General features: G+C 37.3%; 1 protein-coding gene across 1 annotated transcript; it reads right to left on the bottom strand.

Annotated features, from left to right (window-relative positions):
* Window positions 1–13,866: 13,866 nt before the first annotated feature.
* Window positions 13,867–15,807, bottom strand: LOC129925924 (uncharacterized). The gene has a single exon (XM_056027513.1). The coding sequence runs from the start codon at window positions 15,805–15,807 to the stop codon at window positions 13,867–13,869; it is 1,941 nt and encodes a 646-aa protein (XP_055883488.1).
* Between the last annotated feature and the right edge of the window lie 263 nt (window positions 15,808–16,070).

Below are 16,070 nucleotides of genomic sequence, written 5' to 3'. Positions count from 1 at the left end.
GGGACTAGAAACATGGGAAGCGCAAGGATCAATGTCAATAAGAGTGATGTTTGTTGTTGTGGAATATATAAAACTAGTCGACCGGAGGCGTTACATACGCCGCTATTTTGCAGGGCCGGACTTAACTCTTTCTCTCCGAAATTATTTTTCTAGTTTTCGACGGAATTCTTCATTTTGCTCATAACTATTTCACTAACCTGTTATGATTAGGCTTCAATAACTTTGACGTTTGTTTTCCGAAAATATTTTATTTGGTATATAATTAAAGGGGAAAGCATGCTCTTTTTGATATAAGACAAAATAAATTTTATAAAATTAAATATTAATTTAATTTAATGAGGTCAAATCAACGTTGGTATCGTTAATTAGGTGAGAAAGAGTTAAGTCACTGCAAACTATGCTACTGCAGTGGGCCTCACACTTTCATAGGACCTGCACTTTAACAGATAGATAGATAGATAGATAGATAGATAGATAGATAGATAGATAGATAGATAGATAGATAGATAGATAGATAGATAGATAGATAGATAGATAGATAGATAGATAGATAGATAGATTTAAATTAATCTAGACAGTTAACTGTTGTCACGAGCCCCTTTACCTCAAATCGCATCCTCACTTTATTATCTTGGCTCTTTTCATCTAGCAATGATTCTCACGTTTGGTGCGAGTAGTTACTTTTGTTTCAATATTGAATGTGTTACTTTGAATAATAACTTAGTACTTTAAACCAATATTACTGTACAGTATCCGAGCTTATTTACAACATCAAAATGACAACATATATATAAAACTGATGAAGTCAACTCCTAATTAAAACTAATATTTAATATTCTATTTAAGGCATCAATGGCCACTTTAAAATCAAGTACTAAATGTAATAAGTGATTCATTAATTAAATACTCTATGACAGCATATATGATTAATGATTAATAAAATAATACAATATAAATATATGTAGAATGAATAGCATACAACAGCAAGAGAAATAGTTTTTCACCCAAGCTCAGCCAGACCAACCAGTTCCCTCCTCAACACACGCTCCTGGATCCAACATCACAAGGCTACATGAGTTCAACTTAGGTTGTCTTCCTGTCATTTGTGTAGACTATCGTCTGTCGCTCATTTCCTAGCTTCTATCTACCGTCGTCAATGATTTCCATCATAAAATACTCAGGCTATCTCTACTGACTTCACGGACTCACAAGACTGTCCCTCCAAAGACTGTCAACGACTCAGAATGCCACTGACTCAAAGACTGTCGCCAACTCAGACTGTCACTCTAAATAAAGAAATAACCAGATACTGCTAACAACTAGCTAAAGCGCAAATTCTATTTATTGTTAATCAAATACCTTCCAATGCAATAACTAATAAAAAAAATTACCCAGGTCCTTCAGAACTACTTCCTACATGCTACATCATCTCCGGCACACGACACACGCCCCTGCTAACACCATAAGGAGCTGTGTCCCAGTCTGCCCCAAACTTCTCTCTCTATAGGCTGAGTATCTAGCCCACGCCCAAACTAACATTAATAATGCGTGTTAATTAATGACTTAAACTCTGTTAAATCGTTGGTTTTCCTGGCTGATTCAGGCAACCCATTCCATGCTCTATTGGCACCAGGGAAGAAGGAGCACTACTATGAATGTGTCCTAGCGGATGGAATAAGAAATGTGCCTCTATAATTGTGTCTCTTTCATACGGTTTGTTTGTTTTTTTGTAAATGAAGGTTTAGTGCTTTATAACTATGAGACGCGAAAAACAAAAAAAAATGTATTGAAAAGCTTGATTTGGTTAGATTTAGTTGGAACTTGTAGAGCTATGCGAGTTAGAAATGTACAAGTGAGTTAGAATTTGTAGAGAGAAAAAAAAACATAGCGCCAGACAGACCTTGGAGGGAAATTAGGTACCGGTACCGGTATAGTTATAGCAGAAAGATATACTTTAATATTTATCAAACGATGAGGGTGCCTACTGTTGATTAAGATCTAGATTCTCAGTCAGCAATAAGCAAACAACTACCATTAGTGTCATGGCGGAAACAATACTTTATTATCTTGAACGAGCACACCTTTGCCTAATAGGAAAGGCATGGAGCATTGTCCAAAGGCTTAGGCTTATTATACACTTACCGGTACCGTACTTGACACAATCACAACAGCGACATATACATTCGAAACATGGAAGTCAGCTGACAAAATTGACATATGACTAAATGTGGCTGAACGAATATGGCCAAGATTGATTTTTGGAGTCAGTTATAGAGATATATGGAAATCCTTTGCCCAAGTGGGAGTCGACCACTTAAATAGGTTGTGACAGAGCGTCGCATAAGGTTTGTGGGACATGTTCTCCGACAAAATGAACTACGCATACCAAGAGTTGCCATGACATGGAGGCAATTACGAGGAAAGCGCAAACATGGGCACCCTGTAACTTGGCGCCACACTTTCATGAAGGACCGCAAAGCAGTGAACTCCAGGTGGGACAAGGCTCCAGACATTGCTAGTGACAGATCTTTGTGGAGACAGCCTGCCGCCCAAGTGATTTGTTAGGGAAAAAAGGGACGACAGACAAACAAACAATAAAAACAAAGTTGAAAGTTATTATGAAGTGTGCCATGATGTAACTTAATGATTCTAAAGGATTCTATGAAAAAGGATTAAAAGGTATAAAAGGCGAGAGAAGCTTAGAGAGAGAGAGTTTTGGCGTTGTTTTTTTTTAATAAGAAAATTAGTTCTAGATGTCACTAGTTGAAAGCTAATAGTTGGTTGTGTATATTAATCAAGGGGCACGGTGGCTGAGTGGTTAAGCACTTGGCTTCCGAACATGGGGGTGCTTGGTACGAATCTAGGTGAAGACTGGGGTTTTGAATTCGGGACTTTTAGAGCACTCCTGAGTCCGACTAACTCTAATGGGCACCTGACTTTAGTTGGGGAAAGTAAAATTGGTTGGTCGTTGTGCAGGCCACATGACAGCCTGCTCGTAAACCGTCTGCCAAAGAAACAGATGACCTTAACGTTATCTGCCATGTGTGTCAGTTTGTACATTCCGATGAGGATGATGGGCCTGTGACTCCTAGGGGAAAAGTCTTAGGGCCACATCGCGATAAATATTATGTTGATATTGTAAAGGCACGTGGACAGGCATAAGCAAGAACCAAAACTTGATGATTATGTGAAAGAAACAATATTCAAAAGGAAAATGAGTGAAAGATATATAATCGACAAATGCGGTGAAAAGGGGGGGGGATATATATATAGATTTAGGATGATTTATAAGGTTATATCATCACTAGGATGTTGCTCAAGTGCTCATATATGGTTTGTTTTTTCGGCTGTCTCTCATTTATCTCATTGTCCTCCAAGGTTCACCTTCATGGTTGAATTAGTTGGGGCTCCACTTGGCTAGTAGTCAGTCAGTTGATGTCCTCCGTTTAAGCAGGTCTAGTGTGATGAGGATGAGGATGCCACGCGGTGGGTTTACTCCTTTAGTATGTACAAACTGACCCTGGGACTTCAGCCTGGAATGCCTTCAGTTCTAGCCACTAGCGGATCCAGAACTTTGGACTGGGGGGGGGGGCGATTTTTTCCAAACCCTAACCCTAACGCCCAGTAAACCCTAACCCTATGCATATATATATATGAGAAATAAAAAAGCAGTGTTTCTCAACTTTCTGCGAAGAAAAAAACCCAGACATGTTGAACCCTTTCTCTTGATAGTTCGGGGGTCTGGGGGGGGGGCGCTGTAAGGGCCAAAATCGTTTTTTTTGCATTCGTCACTGTAGAAACGCATTCTACTGACATTTACAGCTCATTATCAGTGGGGTTCGGGGCAAAGAGAAAAAGCATTGGTTTGTCCGATGGGTGGAAGGCGATTGCATGTATGGCCCCTTCCACCTAGTACAACCCTTTTTCATTTGATATTTACTAATGATAAAATTTGAGATTAGAGTATGGTGTGACATAATATACAAATGGGTTCACATATCAATACGTAGCTTATATTATATAGATATTCAACTAATTTTCTTCACAAACTATGATTTCCCCATAAAAGTAGGACCGTCCCCCCCCCACTCAAAGGGTTTAGGTGGGAATGGCAGTAGATGTATTCGCCCCCCCCCCTCCACCCAATCGGAAAACAAGGGAACGACATAATATAGAGATCAGTTAAAAAACCAATAACACGTTTTAATCATACATATATTTAATTGATTCCTTAGCAAGCTGTGATTTCTACAAATTTATTGGACCGCCCCCCCCACTCGAAATTTTATGGGGTGGGTGGGCGGGATTGATGCCATCGCCCCCTCCCGACCCCACCAAATCGGCCAAAATGCCTGAGGGGGGGGCGAAATAATCTAAAAATAGGTTGAAATATAAATAATTAGCATATATTATTAACATAGGTAATAAATTCGTATACAAATTGTGTGAATTCTATACCAAAATTCGTCGCTCTCCCCCCTTCGGGGGGGGGTGGAGGGGGGGTCGGCCGAGTGGAGGGGCGATCGCCCCTACCGCCCCCCCCTGGATCCGCCAGTGGTTCTATCCGAGGGTGATGAGTGACTCACCCTCAACGGGAATGTGTGGAGAGCTGCTGTGATCTCCTTCGGGCAACAAAAAACGCCAGCCTTGGTGTAAAGGCTATGATGAGATGTGAAAGGAGCCTGAATTATTAAACCATACAGGCTGGTTGGCGAGGGGCGCATTCTTGACAGGAGCCTCTCCCTCAGACTAACTAAGATACATGCTAGCAACATTCTACTAAATCTAATAATAACTGCTCTATGGGAGCATAATACAAACACATATATAAATGTACAAGGCAGGGGCATAAATAAGGAGGGAAACTGGGGGGGGACCATATTACAGGGTTGTAGCCCCTTTGACCTTACTGGCCGACAGGTAGTGATGGGAACTAAACTAAATTTTTTTAGTTAAACTAAAACTAAGTTTGAACTAAAAAAAAGTAATTAAACTTTTAGTTAATCACAAATTGAAAAAATTAGTTAAACTAAACTAAGAAACTTTAGTTAAACTTTTACTAACTATTTTGACCTTTTTTAAGGACGAAACAGCCAAAAATGAAAAATATAAACAACAACCAATCTCTTTAGCAAAATGTAATAAACATTTATTTGTGCACATGAAAAAAGATTTAAATGTCTTTATGGGATAGATGTAGATCTTAATAGAATCACTAGATTAGACTAGAATGATACTATTATAGCAAGAAATTAGAAGTAATTGTCCAAGTTCTAATATAAGTTACCTTTTTAGAAGTAATGATAAAACTGCATGTTGACTCGCTAACTAACTCTAGATTCTAGAATATTGTTACGAATGAACAGTGACAGGTAGAGGTCACTATGTGTGACCCCGGCGAGATGACACAGCACCGAGTGTTATCTGGAATCTATGCATGTAAACAAAGACAGGATGGGACGTGCCTCACGTGTTGTTCCAGAGGACGAACAGATTTACGAAGGGGGGCATTGTGACAAATGAACAGTGACAGTTAGAGGTCACTACGTGTGACCTCGGCGAGATGACACTGCAGCAGGCATACTCTGGAATCGACATGTATAAACAACAACAGGATGTGATGTTTCCTCCCATGTTGTTCCAGAGGGTACTAGCAGTGTTTTTGCAACAATAGACAAGCGATTAGGAACTCTTTATAAACCAGAGATGTTCATGTGAAAAGAGTCAGTACAGTCGTCGATACTGTTCTCTACTGTGCGAGACAGTAGAAGAGAGTGGACTTGAGCCGTTACAGTCGATACAGTCGATGTAAGACGTATACGCTACATGTTACAGTGACGAATTGTTATAGTTATAATTCAATAAAGTTATTTAAAGCTGAAAGTTGAGTCGTCAAGTTCTTTGCAGTGTTTCTTTTATTTGTGTGCCTAGTACATTTAGCCAGAAAATCAGAAATACGTAACAATATTAATAATATCTTCTACAAACGAAATGATCAGAAATATAATCTGGATCTAAATCTAGAATTAGATCTAGCTACTAGACCAAGATCAAATAATTAATATTTTAATCTAAAAATAATTTAAGAAATACTAGTTACTACTACTACTACTACTACTAGATCTAAATAGAATCTAGTAGATATCTTAGTAACTCTAGATCTATCTAGAGATTTTAGATTATTATAATTATGATTATAACAAGATATGGGTATTTAGATCTATAATATACTATAATATAATATACTCTAGTAGATAATACTAGATCTAGATCTAATAGATCTAGATAGTACATATAAGTATAATTATAATAGAAGTAGATGTAGATCTAGTCTAGATTTAGTTAATTTAGTATTAGATATCTAGCATAATGACGACTATTATTAGTAGGCCTATTATAGTCATTATTATTATAGAACTATCATCTTTGCATCTTAGGTCTCAGTATAGGCCTAATAAGTAATCTAGAATTTTCTAGATATATCTAGATCTAATCTAGACTCTAATTCTACTTCTAGAATAGTAGAATCTCTAAACTAATAGATCTATATTATTGACTTATAATTTTAAATTTACATTTAGATCTAAGACTACTAAGAGTTAGACTCTACTTAAGACTAAGAGACTAAAATAATTAAATATAGACTATATATTATGACTATAGATGTAATAGAAGAAATAGACTAATAGTAATAGACTAGACGTCACTAGACTCTAACTTTAGAATTTAGATCTATCTAGTAAAAAGTTTTAAAATAAAAAGAGTCGACATTTCTTTTAGATCTATATAGTAAAGCAAAATTCTTGGCCTGCAGCTATACAGGAACACACTGGTGTTTAATAAAAAAGCATCAAAATGTAGATCTATAGAAGCAAGGAATTATCAGGATTTATCAAGCAGCGAAACTTGCTAGAAATATAATGAACACGTGTATTTTTTTTAAAGGCGGGAAAAGCGGCCATTATAGGGTAAAGGTCAAAAGGCTTTCTAGTGACCTGTGCACCCTCTAGTTTATTCTCCTCTCTATCATTCATTATATATATTCTCTGAATTACATATATCTAAATATTTATTGGTATGACCGTATGTATGTTAAAAAAGTTTGTAAAATTTGTAATTTTGTAGTTTGTAACTAAAAATAATTAATTAAACTAGGATTTTAACTAAACTTTTTTTTTTAATTAAACTTTGGCCTTAACTAATTTTTTTAGTTAAACTAAAAGTTAGCAACTTTTTAGTTAACTTTTGCCCATCACTACCGACAGGTAAAAGAGTCCACGGTCGCTCGTGACCAGTAAACCGTAACGAGAAAGGGGGGGGTAGAATAGGGAAAATAGTCTATTCTGGCCTACAATAATACAATAGGCACGCAAGACTGATTCTCGGGCCTAAGGGTGCATGTTAACAGTACAGTATGTGCATAGCAAAAAAACATTAACATATATATGTGTGTACATATATCGGTATATATGCACGGGGAAGAAAACAATCTAGACGCTAGTAGGCCCAGGTAAATATGGACATGTATAAATAATAAACACATCAATAGACAATAGAATTAATTAAATTGTAGGATGGCTGTCCACTGTTGGGAGTACAGTTAACATTAACCAATAAATGAGGAATACATATTTATAGAAACTTACTAGTTAGAAGCAACTAAGTGCCAACGTGGTAATGATATACACATAAATGTTCTAGGTGAAGACACACTAAGGAATAACAATAAAGTTTTTCTATGTTCTATGTCACCAAACAAAGTCGTTGATTTAAGAGTCTTCTGACTTCTCAGTGATTCTAATGTAGTGTGTCATTAGACTCTCGACTCCAGCCTATATAGGTACCCGAGACCCACGCGGTGTGTTAGAGTCGTGACGATCCGATGGTCATCAAGTTCCGGATCTCTTCTGAGTCACGTGGGTGTGTTGTTTACATTAATGACCTCATTGATTTCATTGTAATTTAAACTTGAAAATAGTCTAGATCTATACATCTTTAAGTAATAAAAACTATGTTACAATAATTCCCTAAATTTTATGATTATTTAGTAGGTCTACTAGATCTAGGCTAGCACTAAATCTAGATCTACATCTTATCATAGGAAGATATTGCCATTATTGCCATGTATAAGACCACAATCACGTGACTTTTTATAAAGTAGGTCAGAGATTCGGAACTACCTCTAACTTGGATCAATGGTTTCCTTAAAACTTGCCCACATGATCCCCATTATCCCGCGACCTTGGGGGAACAGGGGAAGAGGAAAGCGGAACCACGTAACAATTATCAGGCTTGATCATCGTCCGATGCCATGGTGGACAGGAACGATTTGAATGGTAATGGGCGTTAGGAGTGTCAACCCAAAAGGGATGTATGTGGACACCAAATTTTAATGTCCCTGGACTTAATAGGCGTGTGTGTGTGTGTTAAGGCGTTTAGGGCGTAACTTGGGATGTGTGTGGTCTATAGTGGGTGGTCGGAACTTAAATCAGTGTAATAGGATAATTGTACGATGCTAACTAGTGTTAAAGGAGGGGGGGTAGTTCTGCGCTGGTCTGTTTAGTATTGAGAAGGGACTGTATAATGCTAAACTAGTGGTTTGAGAGGGGTGGGGGGTTCTACGCTGGTCTGTTCAGTCTTGAGTATTTCGTCACACCATGTAGCTCGCAAGATCTGAAAGGGGAACTTTACTTTATAATATTTTGTTTATTTTTACATGAGCTGTTTGTAAAGCTTCGTGTTTGTAAAATAGATCTGCACTGTTTGTAGAGTTTCGTGTTTGTAAAATAGATCTACACTGTTTGTAGAGCTTCTTGTTTGTAAAATAGATCTGCACTGTTTGTAGAGTTTCGTGTTTGTAAAATAGATCTGCACTAAGCCACTTCATTGTTTCTTAAATAGTTTAAACTATTTTTACGTCGCCTCCGAGTACACATAGGTCAGGTCAGGTCAGGTCAGTTGTATTTAGAGAAAATACTTCGCAAGTCTATCATCAAATAAAATCGTGACAGAAAAGTGTTGCTGCCGGTCGTAGCATCAAACTGCTGGTAGACAACCAAACCGTTGTAGGCGTATTATACTTATAAGCTTGAAATAACTTCTTTGTCAACAATACTACGTGAAATTTGTATGATACTATAGACAAATTCAAGTTCATTTGAAATAAAATAAATGTACCAGACCAGGGACTTTGGAGTTTTCAAAACTTTCTGTTCATTATTTAAAGCAGAAGCTGACATCATACATCCAAGCAAATTACGACTTAAAAGAGAAGTTTTATGTTTCTTGCTGGAAGTTGAACACCTGAAAACAAGCAAAACATTTTTAAAATCCTTTTAAAAAAAAAAAAAACCTTATGTAAAAAGGAAAAACTCCGTGCTTAAAACAATTGTTTTTCTTTATTCTATATCCATAAAAAATATTAATAATTAATTAATGGAGTATTTTTGTTTTGGTACCGGTAAAATAAAATATCAACTTGATCGGTGAATGCGTGAGGGAAAAAGAAAGTTAAACATATTGAAGGGGACTAAACCCAACAAATGTTACCGTCTCTGTGAATACTGAAGTGTCCGTGTTGCTATCAAACAAACTAATGAATGACCAGTCATACATGACCCAATTGGTGACTTTTTAGAGTTTGAAATGTCTTATCTATGTCAATGTAGCATTATGAGAAGTTTCACCTTGATCCAAGCATGGGTGTGGGAGAAACAACGTGTACAAAGTTTTGGCCAGAAAGACAGTGAGTTGATATAATAAGCTTTGTAACAAGTTAGAATAAAGTCGAGATAGACACACACAAATCCATATTTTCGATGGTCTTAGGCAAATCCAGGAAGTTTAGGCCCTGGAATTTTAGGCACCCGTAATTAAAAGTTCCCCTTTCAGACCTTGTGGTCTAAAGGGCAGATGATGTAAAGGTCATCTGTTCTGTGGCCTACGGTTAACGAGAGTGTCATGTGGCCAGCACAACGACCAATCGCCTTTACTTTTTCCCAATTAATGACAGGTACCCATTAGAGCTGGGTGGACTCAGAGGCGCCTAAAGATACCGAAATTAAAAATCCCAGTCTTCAGCAGGATTCGAACCCGGGACCTCCGGTTCAGAAACCAAGCGCTTTACCGCTCAGTTACCGCACCTCCTGCCCGTAATTTATGCACCGGTAAATTGCCCACTTTTTTTTTACAAGGCGGAAAATTGGGCACTCTTTAATAGCGACCTTAATTTTAGAGATAATTTAAAAATTTTATGTACATTTTATCGTTAGGCTATGCCAACTTCGGGCTATTGGTGACATTATAAAAAACAAAAACAAACAAGATTACAAAGAGAGTTTGTGTTGTCACAGAAACTCAGAGGTGGCCCCCGAGGAGTCGGATCGTGACCTCCGTGATGTCGAAGGCGCCGGTCGGATCGGCCTATTAGCAAGGAATATTCAAGACGTGAATTTGTTTTGATTGTCAAAAATAGAAATGTTTCAAAGATTCATTTGGCGTTGTAAATTTTTTTTTCTGTAAAATGTTTTACATGTTTTGGATGTTCCTCAAAGTTAAAGATAATTTACTTACTTATCCAAATCTCCCGCTGGACGACGGGGGTAGCAGAGAGCAGGGTATGAAACTGGAACCGTCGAGATAATCAGTCCAGCACGCTAACTGCACGACCAGGCATTGCAGGTAACAAACTGATAGCGTATAATATTATTGATAAAGAGATATATTACACATTACGGCATGACAACTACAAGATTTGTACAATATGTCAGACGAGCGATTTTAGATAATCTTTTGTTATTGATTCATAATTGAAAAAAAAAAAAAAAAGAAAAAAACAAGGCATCGAGCTGGTACTTCGGCAACGTCTGCTCGATGTCCCAGCACAGTTACCAACAGAGCTATTGGTATTTTCATTTAAATGGAACTAGAATGAGGATGTAGATCTACCTAAATTAAACTTTGATTTAGCACTCTTCTACTAGATCTACATCTAAAATATAAATTTGGAATAATGTAGATCTAATTTAGATTAAATTTATGTAAAAAAAAAAAAGGCCTAGATAATCTATTAATAGACTGAATGCAATATTAAATTTAAAAATAGTAGATTAGTTTTAGTAATTTATAACATTGCAATATTGATCTATACATTTGGAAATAAAAATCTACACTTTAAGTCTAGAAATTGAAATTATAGATCTTGATCTAGTCTAAATCATGGCTGCCTGGTCGTGCGTTTGCGCGCCGGATTGACGTTTGGATTTATCGATGGTCCCAGGTTGAAACCCTGCCAGCTCCCGTCCCCGTCGTCCCGAGAGAGGTTTTGACTAGGAAGTAAACATCTTCAACTCAGAAGGAACATCCGAAACACGTAAAGCAACAAACATTCTAAACTAGACCTAGAAATTCTAGATCTACAATGATTTTAAATTAGAATATAAATCTAAATCTAGTTTAAAAAATCTAGCTCTAGTGTCAAAAAAAAATCTAGAGCTAATGTAAAAATCTAGCTCTAGTGTAAAAAAAAATCTAGATCTTGTGTAAAAATATTTAGATTAGATCTAAATCTAGCTATTATATCTTTTTTTTTTTTTAATACGAGTCAGTTTACGAGGTTTAATAAGTTTACGAGGTTGTTTTAGCAATTCATTTGAAGAATTTATTCCATATGACTTCAAAGGAGAAAATCCACAACGTCACACTGCCTAGTGAGACTAAAATGTCTTTATCAATACGAGCAGGCTGTTGATGGTTCATAGACATTCGTGCACTGAGTTATTAAAGCATTTCATTTAAAGAACTAACTACATATTACTTCAAAGGAAAAAAATCCATTACGTCACAAAGGGCTAGTTAGACTATATATAAGGATTAAAGACGCATTGTTTTGGTGAGTTTTGTCTGTCAGCCTGTTTGTCATGTTAATATAAAAAAAAAGAATAAAAGTTATTGAAAATCTGATTAAAATTTAATTTCCCTTCCGAAATATTGTAATAGTTTTAAGTTTCTATAATAGATTGTTCCGGATGTGTGTATATATAGTGAGAGAAAAAAAAATTCCAGATAAATCAAATAACGTTAATTAAATTTTTGAGATAGACTCGTATGAAAAGTAGATGTACCATAGCCTTGTGAAGAGATTTTCAAACCATACTTTGGTGTTAGGAAGTTGTTCTCCTTAAAAATCGGAACATTTTATTAACCATAATTATATTTCCTTACGTTTTAGCTAGAAAATTAAATGTAGTATTAGAGAGAAGTGCGATTTTACATAAATGAAGTTTAAAAACTTTTCATAAAAAATCCGGAACAACCAATTTTATTAAATGAGATTATCTGTTTTATTTATTAAAAGAGTGATTTCAAACAGTTATTTGGTGTTAGTAGATTTTTCCTATTAAATTCTGAACATTTTTGGCGACGATTTGTAAGAAAATTAAAGCAATGTAGGCCGATTTCTTTTTTTTTTTTAAATCTGGAACATACATTACCGATTAAACAACTTTTGTTATGTTTCGGCCAGAAAATTAACTATAAAATAAGTCAAAAAGTGATTTTCATAAATCGTTTCTAGTAAATTACTTTCTTATTTTAAAATCTTGAATAACCTATTGTCGATATTTTTGAAAAATAAAGTCATTTGACATAAATTTGTTTTAAGTTGAAAGTACGGAACAATTTGATATCGAAAAATAAACTATAGTGACGTATTGTCAAAGAATATAAGTGTAATATTAGTCATTTATGCGATTTCAAACAATCATTTTACATAATTTATTTTTTATAAAGCAATATCCGGAACAACTTAATAGTTAATGAAATATAAATCAGTATAGAGATTTTCATTTAGCATTTATATGCTTTTTATATTAAAAAACCGGAAAACATATTATTGATCATGTTTTTGCAATGTTTAAGCATTGAAATTAAATGTAATATAAGTTAGAAGAGCAAACAAACATTTTTTGGCATTGATTTTTTTTTCACAAAAACATCCGGAAAAATCTTTTATATATACTTAAAACTTTTGAGATGTTTCGGAAGGAACATTAAAGGTTCAATGAGATTTTCAATAGCTTTTATAGTTATTGTTTTTGTTATCTAAACGTGACAGACAGACCGACCTGCAAACAAAATGCACAAAAATAAGAGGCTTTTATCCTGATGTGGGCACTAAACAAAAAATAAATATAATCTGATTATTTAAAAAAAATGAGGAAACTGATTAGTACCATGAATTGCGGCTACTTGTTACGCTACTGCACGAAAGTCGCTGCATAAAAAGTCCATTTTAAAAAATGAGCGTGATATTTACATACAAATGCATTCTTAGCCTTAATAAATAAACATAAATGTTTTCTTTTAATTTTAGAAGCTAGCTGACCTTTAACTAGTAATTATATTTGTTGTGAACATTTCTTGTACATTTTATAAATATATTCGACTTAGTGATACTAAAAATACACAACAAATTGTCCTTCTTTGTTAACATATTGTAACATTACCTCCCTTACATTTATGTAATTGTTTAGAATTGGGGTATTTTTATTTTAAAAAATGGCTTGCATAATTAATCTTTTAAATTAAACGGATTGCTTTTAAAAAACTAAAAGTAGCCGTTGCACCTAAACTTTTCAAGCCGCATCGCATGGTGAAAAAATATTTTTCATTTCTCTTCTAGTTTTCGAGATCACACAGTGTCACAGACGGAAATTTTGCACAAACCTTAGCGGCTTTTCCCCTTACGGGGGCCGCTAAAAAATATCAACTATGACGAATTCCAAGTGCATTCTCGTGATACTAAAGAAAAGCTGACTAAATGAAAAAAATGGCAGCCATGAGAATCCGAGGAAAATTAAAGAGTCACTATATAACATAGACATCACTGGATGCAGGGGAGCGGGAGGCAGATATAACATAGACATCACTGGATGCAGGAGAGCGGGAGGCAGATATAACATAGACATCACTGGATGCAGGAGAGCGAGAAGCAGATATAACATAGACATCACTGGATGCAGGAGAGCGGGAGGCAGATATAACATAGACATCACTGGATGCAGGAGAGCGGGAGGCAGATATAACATAGACATCACTGGATGCAGGAGAGCGAGAGACAGATATAACATAGACATCACTGGATGCAGGAGAGCGGGAGGCAGATATAACATAGACATCACTGGATGCAGGAGAGCGGGAGGCAGATATAACATAGACATCACTGGATGCAGGAGATCGAGAGGCAGATATAACATAGACATCACTGGATGCAGGAGAGCGGGAGGCAGATATAACATAGACATCACTGGATGCAGGAGAGCGGGAGGCAGATATAACATAGACATCACTGGATGCAGGAGAGCGGGAGGCAGATATAACATAGACATCACTGGATGCAGGAGAGCGAGAGGCAGATATAACATAGACATCACTGGATGCAGGAGAGCGGGAGGCAGATATAACATAGACATCACTGGATGCAGGAGAGCGGGAGGCAGATATAACATAGACATCACTGGATGCAGGAGAGCAAGAGGCAGATATAACATAGACATCACTGGATGCAGGAGAGCGGGAGGCAGATATAACATAGACATCACTGGATGCAGGAGAGCGAGAGGCAGATATAACATAGACATCACTGGATGCAGGAGAGCGGGAGGCAGATATAACATAGACATCACTGGATGCATGAGAGCGAGAGGCAGATATAACATAGACATCACTGGATGCAGGAGAGCGGGAGGCAGATATAACATAGACATCACTGGATGCAGGAGAGCGGGAGGCAGATATAACATAGACATCACTGGATGCAGGAGAGCGAGAGGCAGATATAACATAGACATCACTGGATGCAGGAGAGCGGGAGGCAGATATAACATAGACATCACTGGATGCAGGAGAGCGAGAGGCAGATATAACATAGACATCACTGGATGCAGGAGAGCGGGAGGCAGATATAACATAGACATCACTGGATGCAGGAGAGCGGGAGGCAGATATAACATAGACATCACTGGATGCAGGAGAGCGGGAGGCAGATATAACATAGACATCACTGGATGCAGGAGAGCGGGAGGCAGATATAACATAGACATCACTGGATGCAGGAGAGCGGGAGGTAGATATAACATAGACATCACTGGATGCAGGAGAGCGGGAGGTAGATATAACATAGACATCACTGGATGCAGGAGAGCGGGAGGCAGATATAACATAGACATCACTGGATGCAGGAGAGCGGGAGGTAGATATAACATAGACATCACTGGATGCAGGAGAGCGGGAAGCAGATATAACATAGACATCACTGGATGCAGGAGAGCGGGAGGCAGATATAACATAGACATCACTGGATGCAGGAGAGCGGGAGGCAGATATAACATAGACATCACTGGATGCAGGAGAGCGGGAGGCAGATATAACATAGACATCACTGGATGCAGGAGAGCGGGAGGCAGATATAACATAGACATCACTGGATGCAGGAGAGCGGGAGGCAGATATAACATAGACATCACTGGATGCAGGAGAGCGAGAGGCAGATATAACATAGACATCACTGGATGCAGGAGAGCGGGAGGCAGATATAACATAGACATCACTGGATGCAGGAGAGCGGGAGGCAGATATAACATAGACATCACTGGATGCAGGAGAGCGGGAGGCAGATATAACATAGACATCACTGGATGCAGGAGAGCGGGAGGCAGATATAACATAGATATCACTGGATGCAGGAGAGCGGGAGGCAGATATAACATAGACATCACTGGATGCAGGAGGCAGATATAACATAGACATCACTGGATGCAGGAGAGCGGGAGGCAGATATAATATAGACATCACTGGATGCAGGAGAGCGGGAGGCAGATATAACATAGACATCACTGGATGCAGGAGAGCGGGAGGCAGATATAACATAGACATCACTGGATGCAGGAGGCAGATATAACATAGACATCACTGGATGCAGGAGAGCGGGAGGCAGATATAACATAGACATCACTGGATGCAGGAGAGCGGGAGGCAGATATAACATAGACATCACTGGATGCAGGAGAGCG

Source organism: Biomphalaria glabrata, chromosome 4, assembly GCF_947242115.1.
Source record: "Biomphalaria glabrata chromosome 4, xgBioGlab47.1, whole genome shotgun sequence".
Classification (NCBI taxonomy): Eukaryota; Metazoa; Mollusca; class Gastropoda; family Planorbidae; genus Biomphalaria; species Biomphalaria glabrata.
This window is presented reverse-complemented; position numbering and strand designations above follow the sequence as displayed.